This window comes from Cuculus canorus, chromosome 15, assembly GCF_017976375.1.
Source record: "Cuculus canorus isolate bCucCan1 chromosome 15, bCucCan1.pri, whole genome shotgun sequence".
Classification (NCBI taxonomy): Eukaryota; Metazoa; Chordata; class Aves; order Cuculiformes; family Cuculidae; genus Cuculus; species Cuculus canorus.
The window spans coordinates 12,305,415-12,326,000 of record NC_071415.1 but is presented as its reverse complement, the minus strand read 5'-3'; the positions used below and the strand labels follow the sequence as shown (position 1 = coordinate 12,326,000).

General features: G+C 41.7%; 1 protein-coding gene across 2 annotated transcripts; it reads left to right on the top strand.

Moving 5' to 3' along the window:
• Positions 1-293: 293 nt before the first annotated feature.
• Positions 294-19,964, top strand: EIF3B (eukaryotic translation initiation factor 3 subunit B). 2 transcript variants are annotated; one of them, XM_054080205.1, is made up of 19 exons: positions 294-860; positions 4,107-4,299; positions 5,614-5,733; positions 5,825-5,882; positions 6,542-6,670; positions 7,644-7,801; positions 8,167-8,298; positions 8,399-8,465; positions 9,022-9,068; positions 9,654-9,864; positions 10,429-10,501; positions 11,538-11,660; positions 12,126-12,204; positions 13,033-13,171; positions 13,778-13,903; positions 15,014-15,091; positions 15,551-15,659; positions 16,204-16,321; positions 17,456-19,964. In XM_054080205.1, the coding sequence occupies exons 1-18, from the start codon at positions 395-397 to the stop codon at positions 16,305-16,307; spliced, it is 2,412 nt and encodes an 803-aa protein (XP_053936180.1). In that variant the 5' UTR covers positions 294-394; the 3' UTR covers positions 16,308-16,321; positions 17,456-19,964. The 2 variants fall into 2 exon arrangements, with proteins under 2 accessions (XP_053936180.1, XP_053936179.1); XM_054080204.1 differs by lacking the exons at positions 15,551-15,659; positions 16,204-16,321; positions 17,456-19,964 and having other exon boundaries at positions 362-860; positions 9,654-9,868; positions 10,433-10,501; positions 15,014-15,164.
• The last annotated feature ends 622 nt before the right edge of the window (positions 19,965-20,586 follow it).

Sequence of the window (20,586 nt, the reverse complement as noted above, 5' to 3'; positions counted from 1 at the left end):
AAGGATTCGCGCTGCGCCTGCGCTGAGCTGCAGGAAGGCTACGTGCTGCGCCTGCGCAGCTAAATGTCACAGCACTTCCCCCTTGCCGCAAAATGGTTCGGCCGAACCCCACCTCGGTAGAGTGGCAGGAGGCGCCATTTTGGTCTTAACCACAGCGAGGCAAGAAACGGGGGGGAGCTAGGGCGGCTCTGCGGTGACAAGGAGCGGCAGCCGCCCTGTCCGAGCGAGAAGCGGGCGGTGAAGAAGACGACAGCATCCTACGAGGAAGAATAGGAGAAGACGAAGGAGAAGGAAGCGGAGGTGAGAGGAACCCGCAGCGGGACACGGTCGCGCGCCCCCTCGGCCGCGCAGGTTGGTTCGTGCCGCGGCGCGCGGCCCGCCGGGGCCGGCGCACATGGCCCGCGTGCAGGCGCCTCCCCACCCCTCCCCCGCTGCGCCGCCGGCCGCGCCGAGCTGGGAGCGCCCCGCACCGACCCCCATGCAGGACGGCGAGCTCAGCCCCGGGGCCCCCGGCCCCGCCGACGGGCCCGTGCCGCCCGCCGAGCCGTCTCCGCCGCGGGACGACGAGGGAGAAGGACAGGAGGAGGCCGGCGGCGAGCGTGAGGCACCGCCGGGGCCCCCCGAGCCGCCGCCCGCCGAGGAGCCCGCCCAGCCCTCGCAGCCGCCCTCCGGCCGCCAGAGCCCCGAGGAGGCCGAGCCTGAGCCGCCAGCCGAGGCCAAGGCCGAGCCCGGGGAGGACGAGGAGGAGGAAGCCGAGCCCGGCTCGGCGCAGGAGAACGGGGAGGCCGCGCCCGCCGAGCCCGAGGACGAGATCTCCTTCAGCGACCCCGAGGACTTCGTGGACGACATCAGCGACGAAGGTGCGGGCTGGGGGGGAGCTGGCCGTGCACTCCGGGGGAGCTGGGACAGGAGAGACCCGTCCTGGAATCATAGAATGGTCTGGGTTGGAAGGGACCTCGGAGATCATCCAATTCCATCCCCTCTGCCATGGGCAGGGACGTCCCACTGGCTCAGGCTGCCCAAGGCCCATCCAACCTGGCCTTGAAAACCTCCAGGGATGGGGCAGCTCCTGCGCTTTCTCTTTGCTGTCCTTAGTGAGACAAACAGAAATCTTAACTTGCTGACCAGATGTTTGCAAATCAGGTTTCGTCGTTCTGTTATTTGCCTTGTATCCAGGGTGAAATCGATAGGTAAATAGTGGGGGCTTGAGAAGAGTTACTGCTCGTGGGGATACGGTATAGGTGCTTTGTGGCAAGAAAATATGGAAAAATACTTCTGGCAGTTGAAAGTTCAAGCTAAGGGTCTTTTAATTGTGTTGGGTATTGACTGTCTTCAAGTGGATAAGCCGTCGTGCATGGGAGTTAGAACTCTATTTTAGCGTTTTTCAGATACATCTTTCTAGGTTAATCCTCTCAGCTCTTGAATAGCAAAAGTATTTATTTTGCCAACACTTGTTCTGGCATATGCGCTGTTGTAGGGTCTCGGTATATACATCCTGTGTGTTGTAGGGTCTTATGTTATATGTATCAAGACTGGAGAAACGTGTCTTAGAGCATGAGATTGATTGTAAGTCAGTCGGTTATCTCTGTTGGCAGTGGCATAGAGGTGATCTATGTGCTTTCGAGGGTTCCAGTCCTGCTTTAGCTTACTAAAATAGCAAAGAAGTATCTTAAGTTAGGAAGGTGTTTGCTATTCTCAATTTATTTGTACTTATACATTTGCTCCTCAAAGAGACTTTGGCAAAATTGTCTGCAAGTATTGCTGGGTTGTTTTTGTCTAGTTAACTATTTGCTTGATACGCCTTGTCTACATATGGGATTATGATGTTTATTTCTATCTATTCAGAAACTAAACAATTTTTTCCATACTTACCTATTTTGTTGTTGAGGATTAAGTTGGTTAACTTCTCAGCTGTGTGAATAATAGTGTTAGCAGCTCAATTACAGTGTTTAAGTTTAGTCACTCCTGCTGTTCCAGCTTTCCAGCTTTTTTTTTGTGTGTTACTACTTCTTCCTTATTCCTTTCCCCTTATCCCTATGACTTGCAAGGAGAAAGGCTATGGCTATTTCAATGCTTGTGATAACATAACGCCTTCAGGGACACCTTTGAGCAGGACCGGCTTTAGGATTCAACCGTCTCTAATGCATTACTTCAACTTTTTTTTTCCAGCGTGGTGTTGGGATGGCAGAACAGATGATCCAAGCTCAGGCAGGAGAAGGGATGTGTCAGATAACCGCTTGGATGCAGTGAAGCTTTAGTTCGGGTAACGATAGTGGTCCTTAAAATACTGCCAGCTGAAGATAGCTGTGTACCCGCCACACCCCGCTTTTCTTGTGGGTGGAATAAGCTGGCTAAACCAGCTTCTTGCCCTTTGAAGATGCCTTTGTTCATGGTTTTGAATTTAAGGTAGAGGAAGGGTACAATGTAAGTATTTGTCTTTTAATCTGTCTCAGTTTTGATTCAATACAGAATATTGTATTCTTGCACTGAATCTAAGTGTGCATTCCTTGGTTTGTCTGTAGCCCTACAAAGTCTTTTGTGAGAAGTGATTATGAAAATATGACTAAGAGAGCCTACAAAATTACTCTTTTATTTTTTGCCTTTTTTTTTTTTTCTTGTAAGCTTTTGTGGAAATGTTCTAGTGGGACATGCTTCCATTTTGTATTCTGAGAGAATCTAAGATTTGCAATTGTAGGGTAAATAAGAAATGTACGCGTTGTTTTACTGTAATGACTGATTTTTAAATTCCTCCTTTCAATCCTGGAAATTTTTGTAAGTATAACAGTGAAGTAATACTTTTGTAAGTATAACACTTCACACAGTGAAGTGACTTGCCTAAATCCTGGGCAAGCGATTCCCTGTCCACAGCTTTGGTGTATTGTCAGCTACTTGGAGAATGGCTTATTCCCAAAGGATTACCTTGAGAGCCAGTACCCACTAGGAAGTTAACTTGCAGCAGTCATTTGTGCTCTCTGGGTCTGTAACGCACCAGTCATCTTTCAAATCTGTAGCAAAAAGCTAAAAAGGGTGGGGAAGTTGATCTGAAATACTTTTGATGATAGCTTAAACCACTTTTATTCTGTGTGCTAGAAAATACTGTCTGTGGAGTGATTCCTAATAGTCACTGCTGCCTTTCTGAAAGAGGTCAGATTTTTGCTGTATGTTCCACTTTCCTTCTGCCTACCTGTTTGTTCCAGATAGTGCCCTTTAAGCACAATCACAGATGACAGCAACTTTTTGGGACTGGTGCTTCTGTCTTTTGATATTGTGCACAACTTACAGGTGTACTTTGTACATTTTAACTGTTTTCATACCAGTACTCAGTGCATAAGTCCCAGCTGCAGAGTTTGGTCCTTCTGAATGTTCTCCCTTAAGTTTAATGGTGTTGTAAGCAATCTCTTCACAGTAGAAGCTTGAAGCTGACAGTGCAGGGACTGAACAGACCATCCCACCAGCAAGTGCTCTCAAAATTTGTAAGGTGGTAGAGGAACGGGGAGGTAGTATGGTTGAAGAATATCCGGAGTGTGAGGTGATTTCTTGTCTTCGTTTGCTGCGTGCTTTAAATATGACTTCCCATGTGTTGTCATAGACCTTAATTTCTGTGTTTAATTAAAGGTTTAGACATAGTGTGAGTTCTCAAACATAATTATAGTGATGCTAAGACACGCAGAGCTTCCAGTATGGCAGATAGTTTTGAATTGAACTGTGAGGGATGTGCATGTTACATTTCTTTTTATCAGTCGCCTGGTTATAATTTGAGCTTCTAGTTATCTGTTTTATCATTGATTCTGATGGCTTTGTGAACCAGTTCCACCTCCTGAAGCAAGCTGATAGTGCAAGTGTTGATGTCCTCAAGGTGCAAGGTGTTTATTTAAGAAAGACTTCAAGAGTTAGCTGCTTGGAGTCTGTCAAGAAACTACGTAATCGTGCCTCTTAGTGAGGAAGTACTCTTGGAGTGTCATTCACTCACTACTGAGTTTCTTAAATGCTTGTTGAAATTTCAAGTCTTCCTGGTCTCTTACTATCATTAATTCTTTTCAGCTTTCATTCTTCTCCTTAATGGTGCAGATCAGTGCCTTAGTTTCTTGTGTGTTTTTTCATTGCAGAATTACTTGGTGATATACTGAAAGATCGGCCACAGGAAGCAGATGGAATTGACTCTGTAATTGTTGTGGATAATGTTCCCCAGGTTGGACCAGACAGACTTGAGAAACTGAAGAATGTCATCCACAAAATATTTTCCAAGTTTGGTAAAATTATCAATGAATTTTATCCAGAAGCAGATGGGAAGACAAAAGGGTAGGTCATGGTAACTCCTAGAAGAAATAGGATTGAAACACTGCTCTGACTTACCTTTCATTATCAGTGTGGATACTTCATGGCCAGTTTTTATAGTGATCTCGCAGTCATGCTCACTTTCTTCTGCCTTAGTCTATATGATCATAACATATAGTCTCCGTGACAAGCAGAAGTTCCTTAGGGAGCTGAGAAGCTTAATAACTCATTAAGTTACGGTGTTTGTGGGGATTAATTATGGATACTGTCTAGCTGTGTTTGGAAGATGGATTTCTGTGCAGTACTACATGAGGGGGGTTTGTGTTAATTTTCTGCCATTGCTAATTAATAGTTTAAAGGTCTGTTTTACTTCAAAACTTAGCAATGCATGTACTGTTTATTGCAAAATGGACTGTCAATATTCTCTATCTGATTGCCGGTTCTTATGCTTAGTGACTCCAACTTCCTTAAGTTCAGCACCTTCCCAGGACCCTTTTCCCCTTTGCCAAGTTCTGATACCTGTTCCTGGTGAATTGCAGCATCTTAAATTGAGAAGAAAGCTAACCAGGAATGATCAGGCCCAAAGGGAGATGACAAGAGAGAGAAACTAGGCAAAAATCAATCTGATAAATATGAAGTTGAGTCTTATTACTGTGGTTGGAATAGCATATATTAATGAGTCTGGGAGGAACCCCTAGTTTAGAAAGCATACAAAAAGGTGGGGTTTCTGGAGTGGAGGGATTGTTGGTTCTATAGGGTCAACCTGAGAAGCATGAGAAAGTGATTCCTTCTCTCTGCATTCGTGCCTCTCTTAGCAGCAGTGTCTGCCAATCTTCAGGACGCTGTTAATTTTACCTCTGCTGGGCTACAAGCTAGTTTGTAGTACAGGCAAGAAGGGAGCTGAATTATATTCAGTGTCATTGAAAAACAAGAGTAGGGCTTTGAGATGCCTGTGACAGCAGATTTACTATTTGTAAGCATGATCTGTCATTCAGCTGGAAAGAGCTGCACGGTTAGCCTGCCCGTTCCCAGCTCTCATTGTTGTTCTGTGTTCCACTGAACTCACATTCATCACTTATCTTTTCTGTAAATGGACTAGACTATCAGTTTAATTCAAGTCAAGCCCACACAGCTGCAATGTATATGTCTGTGGCCAAAATGGAGATTAATTGCTATTGATCCTAATTGGTTAGGGACAAGACAGGAAGTTGTTTTATAGCTGCTCTGTACTGTGTTATTAGTTCATCTTCACTGTTTTTATCTTATTAATTTCTTTTTTATTATGAGCCCATTATGTAGTCAATGATGACTTCCATCTTTCGTCCTCCTAAATTGTAGGTACATCTTTCTGGAGTACATGTCTCCGTCTCATGCAGTGGATGCCGTGAAGAATGCTGATGGATACAAACTGGATAAACAGCACACTTTCAGAGTCAACCTTTTCACAGACTTTGATAAGTGAGTGCAGTTACCGTGTGTGTCTGTGGGTTTTGAGATTCCAATCAAGATTGGCTGCATGGAGTGTAACTGATCCAATTGCTTTTTTCAGGTACATGACCATCAGTGATGAATGGGAAATCCCTGAGAAACAGCCATTTAAGGATTTGGTAAGAATTTTTTTGAAAAGTAGAAAGAATATGCGGCGTAACATGAAATGATTACATCATTGCTGGAGTGTTCATGTGAGAATAGAAATGATGTATTAATAGTGGTGTTGTACGTAGCAGCAGTGATTGTGTGTTCCTATTCCTTCGCTCTCACTTCGTTCTCAGGAAGTGACAGGAAGAACTTAGTCTTTCTGCTCATCAGTTCCACGTAGGATAAAACTTAAGAGTAAATAATGATTTTTACAAGTCGTATGAAAAATAGAATTTTGAAGGCATAATCTTAGATTTCTCAATGTTTGAGGCAAACTTCTGTGTTTGTACCACCACCATTATAAGAGTCCTGTGGAGAAAGGGATAATCTAAAAAAAACCAAATCAAACAAACCACTGAAAAATGCCTTCAGTTATTTTAGTCAAGAAATGTTAAATGCCGTCAAACCACCTTGAAGGTCCACCTTTTTATGATCTGTTCTCTTAGCATGCGGTAACTGGTAGTTTGAATTATTTAATTCACTTTAAACACTTGTTTCCAGTGGTAAGACTCCTAAGTTGCACACTTTGTGTAGAGCAACTTCCACCTGCCTGGTAGATATTAATTTGGGAAACGGTTCATCTTGGTCTTTGACTCACTAATAATCTTTTTGCTTCTGTTTTTCTTAGGGGAATCTTCGATACTGGTTGGAAGATCCTGATTGTAGGGACCAGTACAGTGTGATCTTTGAGTCGGGAGACCGGACCTCTATTTTTTGGAATGACATCAAGGAACCTGTTCAAATTGAGGACAGAGCAGTGAGTGTCCTGGAAGTGCTGTGCATTGCAGATACACCGTCAGTCTCATGCATTTTATGATGTTTCAGAATTTTCATTTTATTAAAACCAGATATTTTTACCCCATTGCTAAAATACTTTGCTCTTCCTTTTGAGGAAGAGTGGTGACATTACACCCTGTAGAATTAGACTCAGCAGCCTGGGTAAAACAAATGTGGAGTTAACTTGTTTGTGATGTTCTATTTCTTTAACTGGTCCCAGATGTCTAATAGTTTTTTTCGTCTGTATATCACAGGTGATTCAGAAAGACCTGAAAATGCAAAGTCAGAATTTGAGGAGTAGTATTCATTAGAGCTGAGTATGCGCTTAGGTGCTTGAATTGCCATTTGCTGTTTTGCTGACCACAGAGGTGCTGAAGAGGAATAGCTGGTTTGGTAATAGCATATGAAAGGGAGAGTTAGTGTGTCTGTCTGCTGCAGGCAGTTGACTTGCTGAGAACTGTTGGCACCCAGAAGCATTTTCTTTAGAAAGAAGTTGGCTCTGAGTAATTTTGCTCGTCACCATGGTCACTGGCTGTGGTCAGTATTGCTGAAACCTCTCTAACTTAGCTGAATGTCAAGAGTTGGATTGATGTTAAGAAATACTCCTGAGAAGCATATGTTCTTATCAGGGCTGAAAGACAACAGGAAAGCACTGGCCTGTTAGGTGCGTTGAATTGTTACTATACAAAAGTTGTCACTGTAACTGGAAAATGGTTTTGATGATCAGTAAGTTGAAAAGGTCTCAATAGTTTTCAGCCTGAAGAATAAGTACTGTGCATTCTGTGCATGCAATTAAACTCCCAAACTGGTCCAAGGTATCACTAATTCTGAGATCTCCACTTAGTAAATGGATTTGCAAAATGTAATGTTACAAGCCACACATGATTTTTTTCCCCTTTAGGAATTCAGCATGATATTAAACTGTTGTGTATACTTATTTTTTTTAAATCCAGCGGTGGACAGAAACCTATGTACGCTGGTCCCCAAAAGGTACCTACTTGGCTACGTTCCACCAGAGAGGCATTGCACTTTGGGGTGGAGAGAAATTCAAGCAGATTCAAAGGTTTAGTCACCAGGGAGTGCAGCTTATTGACTTCTCACCCTGTGAAAGGTATGGAGTATAACATTCATTTGGGTTGTGGGATCAAAAGCATGAAGCGCACATGCTCTGCATGCTGGCCTTTCAAATCTCCTGTGGTTGGGGTCTTCCATTCTCCTTTCCTTTTTGAAGTACCGCTTTTCATGCATAAATCCTTAGAATGAGTGAAATTCTGCCCAATTTTTCTTTGACTTCAAGAAAGATACTTAACGTAATCTGGAATAATTGGTCTACAAAACTGAGCTGACAAGTTTCCTTCAGGGTGGTATTGTCCCGAGGAAAAAGACCATGTATATAAATACTATTTGGATGAAAGCCTGCTTGTACTGATATAGTAGATGACTTTATGATAATGAAATTGATTATTTCTTTTGTAGGTATTTAGTAACCTTCAGCCCTTTGATGGACACACAGGATGACCCCCAGGCTATTATCATCTGGGATATTCTGACTGGGCAAAAGAAGCGAGGATTCCACTGTGAGAACTCAGCTCACTGGCCTATTTTTAAGTAGGTTGAGAAACATAATTAGAGTAGAGAGAAGTTGTCCCAGACTTCATTTAATAAGAAATCTGTTCCTTATCTAATATTCTTGTTTTTATTTGCTTAGATGGAGTCATGATGGTAAATTCTTTGCTCGTATGACTTCAGATACCCTCAGCATCTATGAAACACCTGTAAGTTCTTGCTTCATTTTACATAATGCTTGCTGCATTACAGAGTCAGCATTTCCCATCATATCTATTTTAAGTGATGAATTTTAATAATGCACTCTAGGGCTGGGCTTAAAAGAGGGAGGAATGTATTTGCTTTTGTCTTGTTCTTTCCTGGGTGAAAGACGTTAGCAGAGTCTGACAGTAAATTTCACACCACACTTCTAAAAGGACGAGACAGCTCAATATGCTGCTTGTAAGAGTAAACCGGATCAAGGTTGTGTGATGCCACCCAGCTCTCAGTAGCATGAGAGTGCCAAAGCACCCAAAGTGTGCTACAAATTGCAGCCTGATCTAGTCTGTTTTGCTTTTTCAGTATAATTCAGGATGCTGTACTCATTCTGTACAGCCATTTTTTATTTTCTTTGTAATTGTGGTATACATATGTTTATAATAAAAAAATAGGGATACACGTTCTCTGAAAACTGTACACAATTTCCTTGTTTATGAACGAGTTGAAGGGGTGTGTGTATAAATAGAAGAATGTTAGTAATTAAAAATTCACACTTTTCTCTTTTAGTCTATGGGTTTGTTGGACAAAAAAAGCTTGAAAATCAATGGGATAAGGTGAGTTTATTCCTTTGTGAAGAGTTCTCTTTTTAGTGGGAATCTTTTTCAGGGCTTTGTTTTGGTGAGAGGGGCAAATGGCTTCATGCTGAAGTGGTCAAATTAGACAAACTGAAAGAAAGGGATGGAATATTTTCCATTTATTAATGTCCACAGTTGACAGCATGCATGCTTTGAAATCCTCTTTGTGGTACTGCTTAATCCGGGGTTTGTCTTGGGAGTCATGTTCCTTGTCTACAAAACCCAACTGGAATGTCATTTGTTAGGGAATATCTGTGTAAGAAGATTTGGCCTGTTTCTGAGCTCTTTGGTGGTTACACTAAGTGTAACACTTACTCTAGTGAAAGCTACCATTTTAATGGTAGAGCTAGTTTAAAAAGTTTAAAAATCTAATATATGTGAGGTTATTAGATTGTCTCCGTTGCTGCCTGTATGTGTCTTTATTATTGAGAGTTGATATTTGCCTGCAACATTCAGATACAATGATGAAAATTGTTTCTGCTCGGAGTATCCCTAACTAAAAATTAAAATGTAACTGGAAATGTTAAAAATGTTAAAATGTAATCTGTAACTTTCTTCCTGCAGAGACTTCTCCTGGTCTCCAGGTGGTAACATAATTGCTTTCTGGGTGCCTGAGGACAAAGACATCCCGGCAAGAGTGACTTTGATGCAGCTGCCTTCTAGACAAGAGATTCGTGTACGGAATTTGTTCAACGTTGTAGACTGTAAACTACACTGGCAGAAGAACGGGGACTACCTGTGTGTGAAGGTCGACAGGACTCCCAAAGGGACGCAGGCATGTGGATTCTGATTATGTTCATTAAATTTGGTTCTATCTCACGCTGACGCCTCGTTTTCTTACAATACTGTCTTTTAATATAGACAGTGTAAATTATATCAAAGCTATTTTTCTTTTTTTCCATTTGAATTTGAGGCATGTGGAAAGCAAAATGGATGTAATGTTTGCATCAAAAATTTGCTTTCACTTGGCATCTTGGACTTGAGTGAGATCTATGTGCCTCACCTCTTTTCTACCCATTGGTAAGCAGTTGTTAAACAACCCATAGGTCATGTGCACAATGTGCCATGTGTTTATCTGCCTTAATTGAATTTCATATCAGTCTGAAAGGAAAAAAATGCTTTTGTACAACTACTCAGTTATTCTTTATCAGAACACAAAAATTTAGAATGTGTTTGCTAACAAGGCAAACTGTATCTATCTGCTGTCATTAAAGAAACAAACTTTGACTGTCTCTCATCCTGCTGGACTACTTGTGTAGTTGTCCTTTATTGCCTAGAGATAAACTTATTTGCTCTACTGCTTCTGTGCTCAATAATGAGCTAATCTTGGCCTTTACAGGGAGTAGTGACCAACTTTGAAATATTCCGAATGAGGGAAAAACAGGTGCCAGTGGATGTGGTGGAAATGAAAGGTAATGCCAAGTGTTTCCTTAGTTTTCATATTTAATTTTTTTGAGTAGGCACTTGTATGTTTCTTAGAAATTTCTGTCAACATGCGACATAAGTAGGAAGTTAATTCTTCATAGGAGCTACAGCATTCATCTTGCAGGGCATCTCATGCAAAAATGAGGAACAAAACGTTTTGTTGCTATTCATGCTTGTAATTGACTTATGAAACTCTGAAAAATGACAGAACTGAAAATTTGCTATTTATAAAGATGGTAGGGCTGATATGAATGTATTTTGAGAAGATAGGAGACATTGGAGCTGTTATGGAAAGTCTTTCAGTCACGTAATTTCCTTCATTTGCCTGATCAACCCTTATTTTAAAAGATAGTTTATATGTCTGCTTTGGTTTTGGCTGGGTTAGAGTTAATTTTCTTTCTAGCAGCCGCTGTGGTTTAGTGTCATTATCAACGTTCTTCTCATACTACACTGATGTTTTCAGTTGTTGCTGAGAAGTCAAGGACTTTTTCTGTTTCTAGTGCTCTGCTAATGAGCAGGGAAGCTCATAGAGAAACTGAGAGGGAGTGTAGTGAGGCAGCTGACCCAAGCTGGACAGGGGTGTGATGTTTGATACCATATAACATCATGCTGAGTATGTAAATGGGCAGCTGGCTGGGGTTCACTGCCTGGGGACAGGCTGGGTATCGATCATAAGGCAGCGAGCAATTCATTGGGCATCACTTATTTAGTATATTTTATTGTTATTATCCTTATGCTCTCTTACTTTGTTGTCCTGTTAAGCTGTCTTTATCTCAACCCATGAGTTTTCATTTTGTCTTGATTCTTCTCCCCATCCCATGGTGGGAGTGGAGACAGGGAGTGAGAGAGCGGCAGCTTGGTCCTAGGTGGCTGCTGAGGTTAAAACCATGACAGTGGCAAAGTCTGTTAAATAATGGATTCCCTCTCTTCAGCATCTTGGTATTCTTTGGTAACTGCTAGAAATCAAAGCTTTGTATTGGTTTTTAAAGGAGTTTTGACTCCTCTTTTTTTTTTTTCTTACAGAAAGCATCATAGCCTTTGCTTGGGAGCCAAATGGAAGCAAATTTGCTGTGTTACATGGAGAAACTCCAAGAATTTCAGTTTCCTTTTACCATGTTAAAAACAATGGGAAAATAGAACTCATAAGTAAGTGACTGAAAAATAAGTGAAAAGTGCAGATACTAAGTGTTTTCCATGGCAATAGATGTAGTAAACTCAGAACTGTGGCTGCTCGTGGTGAATAGTGTGGCAGTGGGTTCTATGCCTGAATTTGTATTCTAGAAATCTGACTACCTGGTGACAGCTAAACTGTTTTCACTTTGAATCAGTTCAAGGTCTGAGAATAAAAGGCCTCCAAGCCAGAACTTGAGAAGTTCATGTGAAGTGACGCACACGTGGCTCACTTCAGATAAAATTTATCCTCATGTTAGGTGTTGCGCTCCTCCTGTTTCTTTTCTTCGCCTTGGATTTTCTGGTGCTACTGGGTTTTGCCTTTAGAATTGTAGAGCTAAGGGATGTTGTTAGGACTTGCTTGCGTTGTTCAGAAATGTCTTGAGGAATGGATGGAGATGGACTGAGTTCTTTTTCAGAATTTGTCTTGTTTCTTTCTAGAAACATTTGACAAACAGCAGGCAAACACGATATTCTGGAGTCCTCAAGGGCAATTTGTCGTGTTGGCTGGCCTCAGAAGGTAAGTATTGCACAGGCTACTGAACACCATATTGATTTTAAGGAGGAAAAAGACTGGGGTATCTCACCAAAAAGTGTTTGATATCTTCATGAGTATTGCATTACTGTGCAATCCTGAATCAACTTGGCAAAAGCAAAGGAAAATAGGAGATGCCATTTCATGGCGTAGCTTAGTCTTCTGTAACTTTCACTTGCTATGTTTTCCACATTAAGTGAAGAATGCAGTTTTCAACACTTTGGTTGTTTAAATTAAATACTGGCTCTCAGCTAATCCAGCTTTCATCGTGCCTGTGGCTCTTACGATGCATTTGTTCTCGTAGCCTTGTGCCTCCTCATGGGCCATACCTTTTACTGACAAAGCTGCTTGGTACAGCATTATCAATGAAGCTTCGTGTTGGAGCGAGTGAAAGTGATTGTTTTTTATTAACCAATTGAGTAGTATTTGCCCTTACATGCTTTCAGACAAGTGCTGCTGTTCACCTTAGATATCTATTTTTTTCTTGCCTTCAGTACTTAAATATGTCTAAGTGTACGCTAAACTTTGGCTGTAACTTGCCTATCGTATATTTTCACTATGACTTTAAGAACTGAAATAAAATAGGATAAAGATTGTATAGCATGGAAAACAAAGTGTAATGCTGAACTTGGATTTTTGTTTCCATTCATCGTGTTGTTTTCTAGTCAGAGAGACTGGTATGTGTCTGTCTCTTAGTTACTGTGAAGGTTTATCTTTGTAGTGAGGAGTTGTAAAGATGTAGCTTTTGAAATGCTTTTAAAAAAACAGGCTATGGTAGTGTGTAAAATGATCTGTCTTGTTCTGTCTTTGCAGCATGAATGGTGCCTTAGCATTTGTTGATACATCTGACTGCACCATGATGAATATTGCTGAACACTATACAGCTTCAGATGTGGAATGGGATCCTACAGGCAGATACATTGTGACTTCTGTCTCTTGGTGGAGCCACAAGGTACTAATGCTTACTTTTTTATTTTTCTTTTCTCTGACAGAGGTATTGGAGAAGACTATTGTCTACGGTGAGAAAATGGACACCTACCACTGCTCATATGACTTAAAATCCGCACCGTAGTTTTATACGTTAATTTCTGAACTTCTCTATTTAATTGGGCCATTAGCTTCATTGGTTGTCCAAAATAAGTTCTGGAAAGGCAATTCATAAGTGTCCTTTTTCTGAATTTTCATGCTGTCTTTAGCCATTGGAAACTACTCGTGGTCCACACAGAACAGCAGGATTTATTGCACTTGTCATAACTTTTGTATGATTCCAGGCACAGCACTATAATCCTTTCCTATAAAAGTATAGAATCTGATACTTAAGAACATGATAGAAGGGCTGGATTAGTTTCCAAGTGTTGTGATCCTCCTTTCAAAGCTTCAGTGGAACAAATATTTTGCTGACGAATTTGACTTCTGCAACGAAGGCAGTAACAAAAAGCACCCTAGTTCTGTTGTATAATAGTGCTGATTTTATAAAAAAGACGCTTAAGACATGGAGCGAGGACTGCGGCGTCAGGTGTTGGCTTGTCTTGACTGATGTGATGCACTATTGTTCCAGGTGGACAATGCATATTGGTTATGGACCTTCCAAGGCCGTCTACTTCAGAAAAACAATAAAGACAGGTTCTGTCAGCTTCTCTGGAGACCACGACCAGCCACCTTGCTCAGCGAGGATCAGATAAAGGTAGTGTATTCCACTGACTCTTTCTGCTGACATCGGCTTGATGTATAAGCATACTTGGTTTACTCCCTCTTCTTGAGACTTGAACTGTCCCAGAGTTACACAACTGCCTTTTGCCCTGAATTCGTGAAAATGTATAGTGCTGTAGGGGACCTCACTGCTGAGAATGACTGTAAATAATAATCTTGTAAGTTCGGAATAGAATTGGTTACCAGTTGTTCTTACAGTTATGGTGCAGTGAAAGGGTATAAAGAGTAACAAAATTGGATTTAGCTGTCCAGACCTTACTAATTGCCTACGTAGAGAAGCGTTTACACGAGCTTTAAGCCATGAAGAACACAATTATAGGAAAGGGAATTGTAGGAAAGGCCAGCAGTGTGCCCAGGCGGCCAAAAAAGCCAGCGGCATCTTGGCCTGTATCAGAAACGGTGTGACCAGCAGGTCCAGGGAGGTTATTCTGCCCCTGTACTCAGCACTGGTGAGGCCGCACCTTGAGTACTGTGTTCAGTTCTGTGCCCCTCACCACAAGAAGGATATTGAGGCTCTGGAGTGTGTCCAAAGAAGAGCAACGAAGCTGGTGAAGGGGGCTGGAGAACAAGTCTTATGAGGAGCGGCTGAGAGAGCTGGGGTTGTTTAGCCTTGAGAAAAGGAGGCTGAGAGGAGACCTCATTGCTCTCTACAGCTGAAAGGAAGTTGTAGAGAGGAGGGAGCTGGGCTCTTCTCCCAAGTGACAGGGGACAGGACAAGGGGGAATGGCCTCAAGCTCCACCAGGGGAGGGTCAGGCTGGACATCAGAAAATATTTTTTCACAGAAAGGGTCATTGGGCACTGGCAGAGGCTGCGCAGGGAGGGGTGGAGTCTCCATCCCTGGAGGTATTTAAAAGAAGGGTGGATGAGATACTCAGGGGCATGGTTTAGTGGTTGATAGGAATGGTTGGACTTGATGATCCAGGAGGTCTTTTCCAACCTTGTGATTCTGTGAAACTCCCTAGAAGACATACGCTTTGAAAAATGTGTAGCCTGCTTAGGCCTGCTGAAGGAGTTCTTGCAGAATGTGGTGGTTGTGATTGCCAGTCTGATACCCTAGTTGAAATAAAATTCCCTGTTCTACAGCAAATTAAGAAGGACCTGAAGAAATACTCGAAGATATTTGAGCAGAAGGATCGCCTGAGCCAGTCCAAAGCTTCAAAGGCAAGACACTTTTGGAATATAATAATGTAGATGAAATTCTTGTAACCTATCCTTAATTATTTTGTAATGGTGATGTGTAAGTTAGATTTCTTTTATAACAAATACCTGTGTGCATTTGAATCCAGATGGTTTGAGTTAGTTCCAATGGGTAGTTCAGACAGATGCAACTAATAAATGGTCAAGTTAAAGAGTAATGAATCTGGAGAGGCACTGGTGTTACCTCATTAAGCAAAGGTGCTAACATTTCGGGCTTCTTGGTGAGTTGTTGCATTTCCCAGTCTTTAAGAAGAGTTCTTTAATTAAAGAAATACCTTACTAGAACAGCTTTTTGACTACATAAGAGATCATTTTTCTTTTAAGTCAGTTGGAAGTTTGTTTATGAGAAAAGTTTGATGTGCTAACATAACATGTGAACTCGGTTTATTGAGGATTTCTAACAAGCTCTTCCTACCTCCGTAGGAGCTAGTGGAAAGGAGACGTACAATGATGGAAGAGTTCAGAAAGTACCGCAAGATGGCACAAGAGTTGTACATGGAGCAGAGGAATGAGCGCTTAGAGCTTCGAGGAGGTAAGCCCACATAGTACTTGTAAAGACTTGCTGCGAGATAACTGCCGCTTGTTACCAAATAACTACCCTATTCTGGAGATCCATCCACTTCTCTCCGCCTGTTTCCTGCCAGAGTTAGCCCCTTGTTCTCTGATGGCTATTTATACTTTTTATCCTGAATCACAAGGTGATGGGGTTTTTTTGGAGGAGTTGGGGTTTTTTTTTACAGGGAAAAAGTTCAAATATTACTGGCTGCCAGATTTTGGTATCTTATGTTTTATCTCACCTCTTTATGCTTCAAGACAAGCATTGGCTTGACCTTGGGGTAAGATTGTGAAGAAATTTGTGTGTTGCATTTAACCAGAAAATCCACAAAAGCCCTATGGTGGGAGACAGTAATGCATTAGTTGTTGTTTAATGAATTTAGCCTGTATTTGTTATGATTTAAAGCACCAAATACCTCTTATTTCACTGCTGGTTTGAGGACTGTTTCTGCCAAGAGCGTCAAACCTTTCTATTGCTGCCTTGTTCAATGCATTCAGTGTCAATGCTTTTTCCATTCCAGGAGTAGACACAGATGAACTGGACAGCAATGTCGATGACTGGGAAGAGGAGACCGTTGAATTTTTTATCAATGAAGAAATTATTACCCTTGCAGAACCAGAGTAATCAATAAAACTGTGGTAAGATAGCATACCTCTCAGTAGAGAGGGACTTTTTCTGTTAGCTGTTGCTATAGATTCAGTAATTTGTTTGAGCTGGGTCTGCTGCATGAGTGAGCGTGGTGTTCTCTGAGTTGGTTTGTTTTCTCTGTGGCTAGAGGAGACAAAAGCTTTTTTTAAAAGTAATTACAGATGGTCAGATTTACGAGTTGTGCTGAGCAGAATACTCTGTGTGTTCTGTCTTGCCAGAGTGATCAAAGCCACAACAGATTCAGGGTCAACTTCTGAACACAGTGTATTGCAGACTCTTAGTTTAGTTCTGTCAGTTGGAGAAACTGGAGTTAGATGAGAGAGTTTTGCCTTTCGGAAGAACTGCACATTAATTCAAGACTGTGCAGAATTTAAGTACTGCAATAAAGACATAGCAAGCTGGGGTTATAGCTGTGGGCTGATAAACCTTTGAGTAGATGTTTAAGTATCCACATAACTCTGCTATCATTTTCTGGAAATGTTGAGTGGAATTCAGGTAGCAGCAGATTCTTGTGTACTGACTGCCACTGCTTGTTGCGTAAGCCTTTTACTTAGTCCAGTGCCTTTTCCCAGTTCCTTTTTGTGAATTCGTCTTATATATTTGGATGTTTTAAAATAGAGGCTACTTTCAGCCTCTGTTGTGGGAAATGTCCTTTAGGGAGCTTGACATTGTATTGAGGAGGGAAAAGATGGTTTGATAGTGAAGGCAATCTCATGGGACTTAAAACCTGGAATGGATTCCTGCTCTGTTGTGTTTAAGACTTTAGTTAAGGAAGAGGAAGTGGGGACTGGAAGTACACCTTTTGCAGCTGTGAGCCACCCTACAGCTCTTTAAGGAGCTCAAGTGAAATAGGAGCAGTATATGTCTTGGGCCTGTAGAAAAATTGGGAGCCTTGATACCTTTGAGTGTATTTGGATCTGGCTTATCTGTGTCCCATGCATGGGAGATTGTTTTATGGAACAAAGAGAGAGAGAAGCTGCTCAGTGTAAGGATTTAAACAAACACTTGAAGAACAGGGGAAGCACGTGCTTATGTAGCCTCTCACCAGCTTGCACCTGTGGTGAGGCTGAGCTGTTTATATACAAGCGCAGTAACTAACTCACCTCTTCTTTCCTTTTCTGCAGTACCACCATATTTTGTGCTGAAAAGAAGTTCCTTCATTTTAAGAAAGCCTACATCAACTCTGGAATTTTTAATCCATATTCTTGCACTCTGGAAGGGTGGATGCACCAGATTTTCTCCGTTCTAATACATTGTAGTGCCTTTACGTCTTGCTGCCCACTGCAGTGAGATACTGGAAAGGCGCTGCTTTTAAATTTTTATTCTTTTTTTTTTTTAGGGTTTAATTTTTTTTCTTTTTAAATCCAGTACTACCAGTATTTACTTCCTGACCCCTGTGCAGTACTTGCCAACCGGTGGGTTTTGACTGTTGCCAGTGAGGTGCGGTTCATCAGAGCACCTCTGTCTTACACACACACACACACGCGATGTCTCTGTTTCAGGACTCTTTCTATGTCCTGAGTGCATGGACAGATGTTCATTTTGTTTGGGGAAAAGTCAACAGAACCGTTTTTCGTATGATGTGTTTTAGTGTGCTGAAGCAGCACTACAGTGGGCTATATCCTCCTCCTTTCAGATTGCGAAAGGATGTCTCCCTCAAAAAAGCTGAATATGGAAATAAAAGCAGACCTATACTAAAACTGGGCTGGCTATGCGTTGTTTGTAAGGAATCTTTCCCTGAATGATGAAAGTTAAACATACCCATGGTGATGCCAAGTGTGTTTGCTATATTGACTGTATGGTTCCTTTGGATTTTTTTTTTTTAATCTCGGTTCTTCGTGGCTCTTCTTTTGTGTTGTGGTTTGTTTGGTTTTTACAGTGATAGTATGGCTCATTAATCAGGCAAGATGACCTGTTTCTGTAGTGGAGTGACTGGAAAATGAGTAGATTTCTTAAACTGTTTGCAAACTGATACCAGCCTCAGGTATTATTAGATAAGTCTTACTGTGAACTTTGCAAACTTTCAGAGAATTGTTCTTTATCCACATGCCTTGTGATCCCTGTTCCGGTACCTGGTTTCATTTTTAAAGCCCTCTGTGCTTGAAGGGGAAAAGTGTACTTAAAGCTGATGGAGCAACTACTCTGTATTTGTATTTATGGGTAAAGATACTTGTCTGGATATTGTGAGAGAGCTTGGCCTGCTGCGTGCCCGCTGAGGGGCAGAGCAGAATGAGGATGCTGCTATCTCCTCTCCTGGGAAAAGCCAGTGACATTGGTAATGTGAGCTGTCTTGAGTGGCTCTTCTAAAACCCTGAGTCTGGTGGATCTGAAGTGCAACGCAGAAAGCACCCTTTGGGTAAAGGGTTACCCACTCATCTGGAAGCAGCCACAAGGGGCAGTAATATGTTCAGTGTTCTCTTTTGTTTTTCTTTAGGTGAACTTGCTGTGATGGCAAATGCATGAATCCCTCAACTAATTCCTGCATTCTCTCTTCACCAGGAAGACTTATAAGAATTATTCTATAGTGATGGTATTGACTGAGTTTCAGTAGTTCACTCTTAAACCAGCGAGTGGTTTTCCAGAAGCCTATATTAGTTTCCAGTATTCTGCATTTGTTAATTCATAATCCAGATACGTAGATGATTAAAGTTTCATCCATGATATTTATGAACTTCATCAGTCAACTGGACTGGAAAAATGTATTTACTTTGTGGCAAAACAATGCAGAATAACTTGTAGCCCATCAAAGTTTTACAGTAATGGCTTGAACTTCTATTGCAGGAATCATTTTAATTACCTTTTAATTATGAAGAGCTGACTTCTCAGCAGTCTTGTAAGTTACAAATTGAGTTGAAAGGGGTTTTTTTCTTCCCATCTCCATGCAATGAAGTTTTGATAGGCTACTGTGTTTTATTCCTGGCCATCTTCAAAGTAAAGAAATATAATTACAATGTTAATTGACTCCTTTTCTAATGTGCCTCACCAAACCTTGTTGCTCCTTTAGGAGCTTGGGAAGCTGATGAGATGTTGTCCTGACCAGCAGTTAAGGCCTCTTCTCATCTGTAACACTGGCATTTCTGACACTGCTCCCCTCAATTGTGTCTTTTCTTTAGTGTTTCTTACTATAAGTGCTTTTTGCAAATTATGTGCTACTGAAATAGCTTTATGGGTATGTATTCGGTAAACCAGTCTATTTGGCATGTCTTGGGATAATGCTAGGAGTTGTAATAGGGAGGAAGGGTCCTAGTGGATTGAATCCGTGTTGGTTTGTAGTTCCCAGCACTCTGCAGTTGGTTTTCAGGCTACAGTCTGCCCCTCATGAGACCTTCTGAAGGATGTTCAGAACAGGAGCAGGTTTGTAGGTACTGAAGGGTGATGTGTGTGGGGGGAGGCTTCCAAAAGCAGTTGAATCTCTGTTGAATGCCTTCAAGGGTCCAGATCTTAGGAGGGCAGGGAGGGAAACAAACCTGAACCATTCAGTAGAATAAGTGTCATTGCGTTTGTTAAAGTATTGTCGTTAGTATTCTTAATGATTTTTCTTCAACAGCAAGATTAACTGCAGCAATTTATACAACCCTGGGCTAGACCTCACACACTCTATTTTGATTTTTGTGATAAATAAGCGTTCTCATGACCTTTGGACCATCTACATTCCTTAATGCAAACTTCATAAAGCAAGTTTTGTTCACTTGCTATACTAAGTTTTAACTACTTAAATACTAATATTTTTTAGTAAAACCTTACTGTAACTTCTGAGCTTTGACTGTTTTACTGTCAATAAATAATGAAGCCAAATGGTGACCTTGTTGTGGTCTTTTTTTTATTAGGTTATTGTAATGAACGAACTGACACTAAATGTACTGACGGGTCACCTTGAATGTAGGAGTCATGAAATGCTACTGTGGCTGAAGTTGACAGTAAGATAGAAGTTTGCCCTTGGCTCAAGGAGGTACAGACTTCCCTGACTGTCTCGACGGCTGCTGTCAGTTCTTGTGTAGGCAAAGAGTGTTGGTAGGTGCTTTTGCTCAATTTTTGGTGGAGTGTGGGTCCCTGTACCTAGTTGGGCTGCGTGTTTGACCCTAGAGGAAGGGAGGGAGGAGAAACCTGGTGTCCTAGAGGGCAGGAAAGGAAAGCTGTGGCCTGCTCCGCAAGGGTGTGTGCAGGTGGATTGGCATGTAAAGAACTAGTCTGGCTTGCAGTGGGTCGCTTTGCTTATCCTGCCCTCTTTCACTATGTCCCATGCAAGGTGCAGTGG

Coding starts and splice junctions, on each gene's coding strand:
- EIF3B (XM_054080205.1), top strand. CDS start 395: ATGGCCCGCGTGCAGGCGCCTCCCCACCCCTCCCCCGCTGCGCCGCCG. Junction 861..4,106: donor GGACGACATCAGCGACGAAG/GTGCGGGCTGGG, acceptor TTTTCATTGCAG/AATTACTTGGTGATATACTG. Junction 13,172..13,777: donor TCTCTTGGTGGAGCCACAAG/GTACTAATGCTT, acceptor CTATTGTTCCAG/GTGGACAATGCATATTGGTT.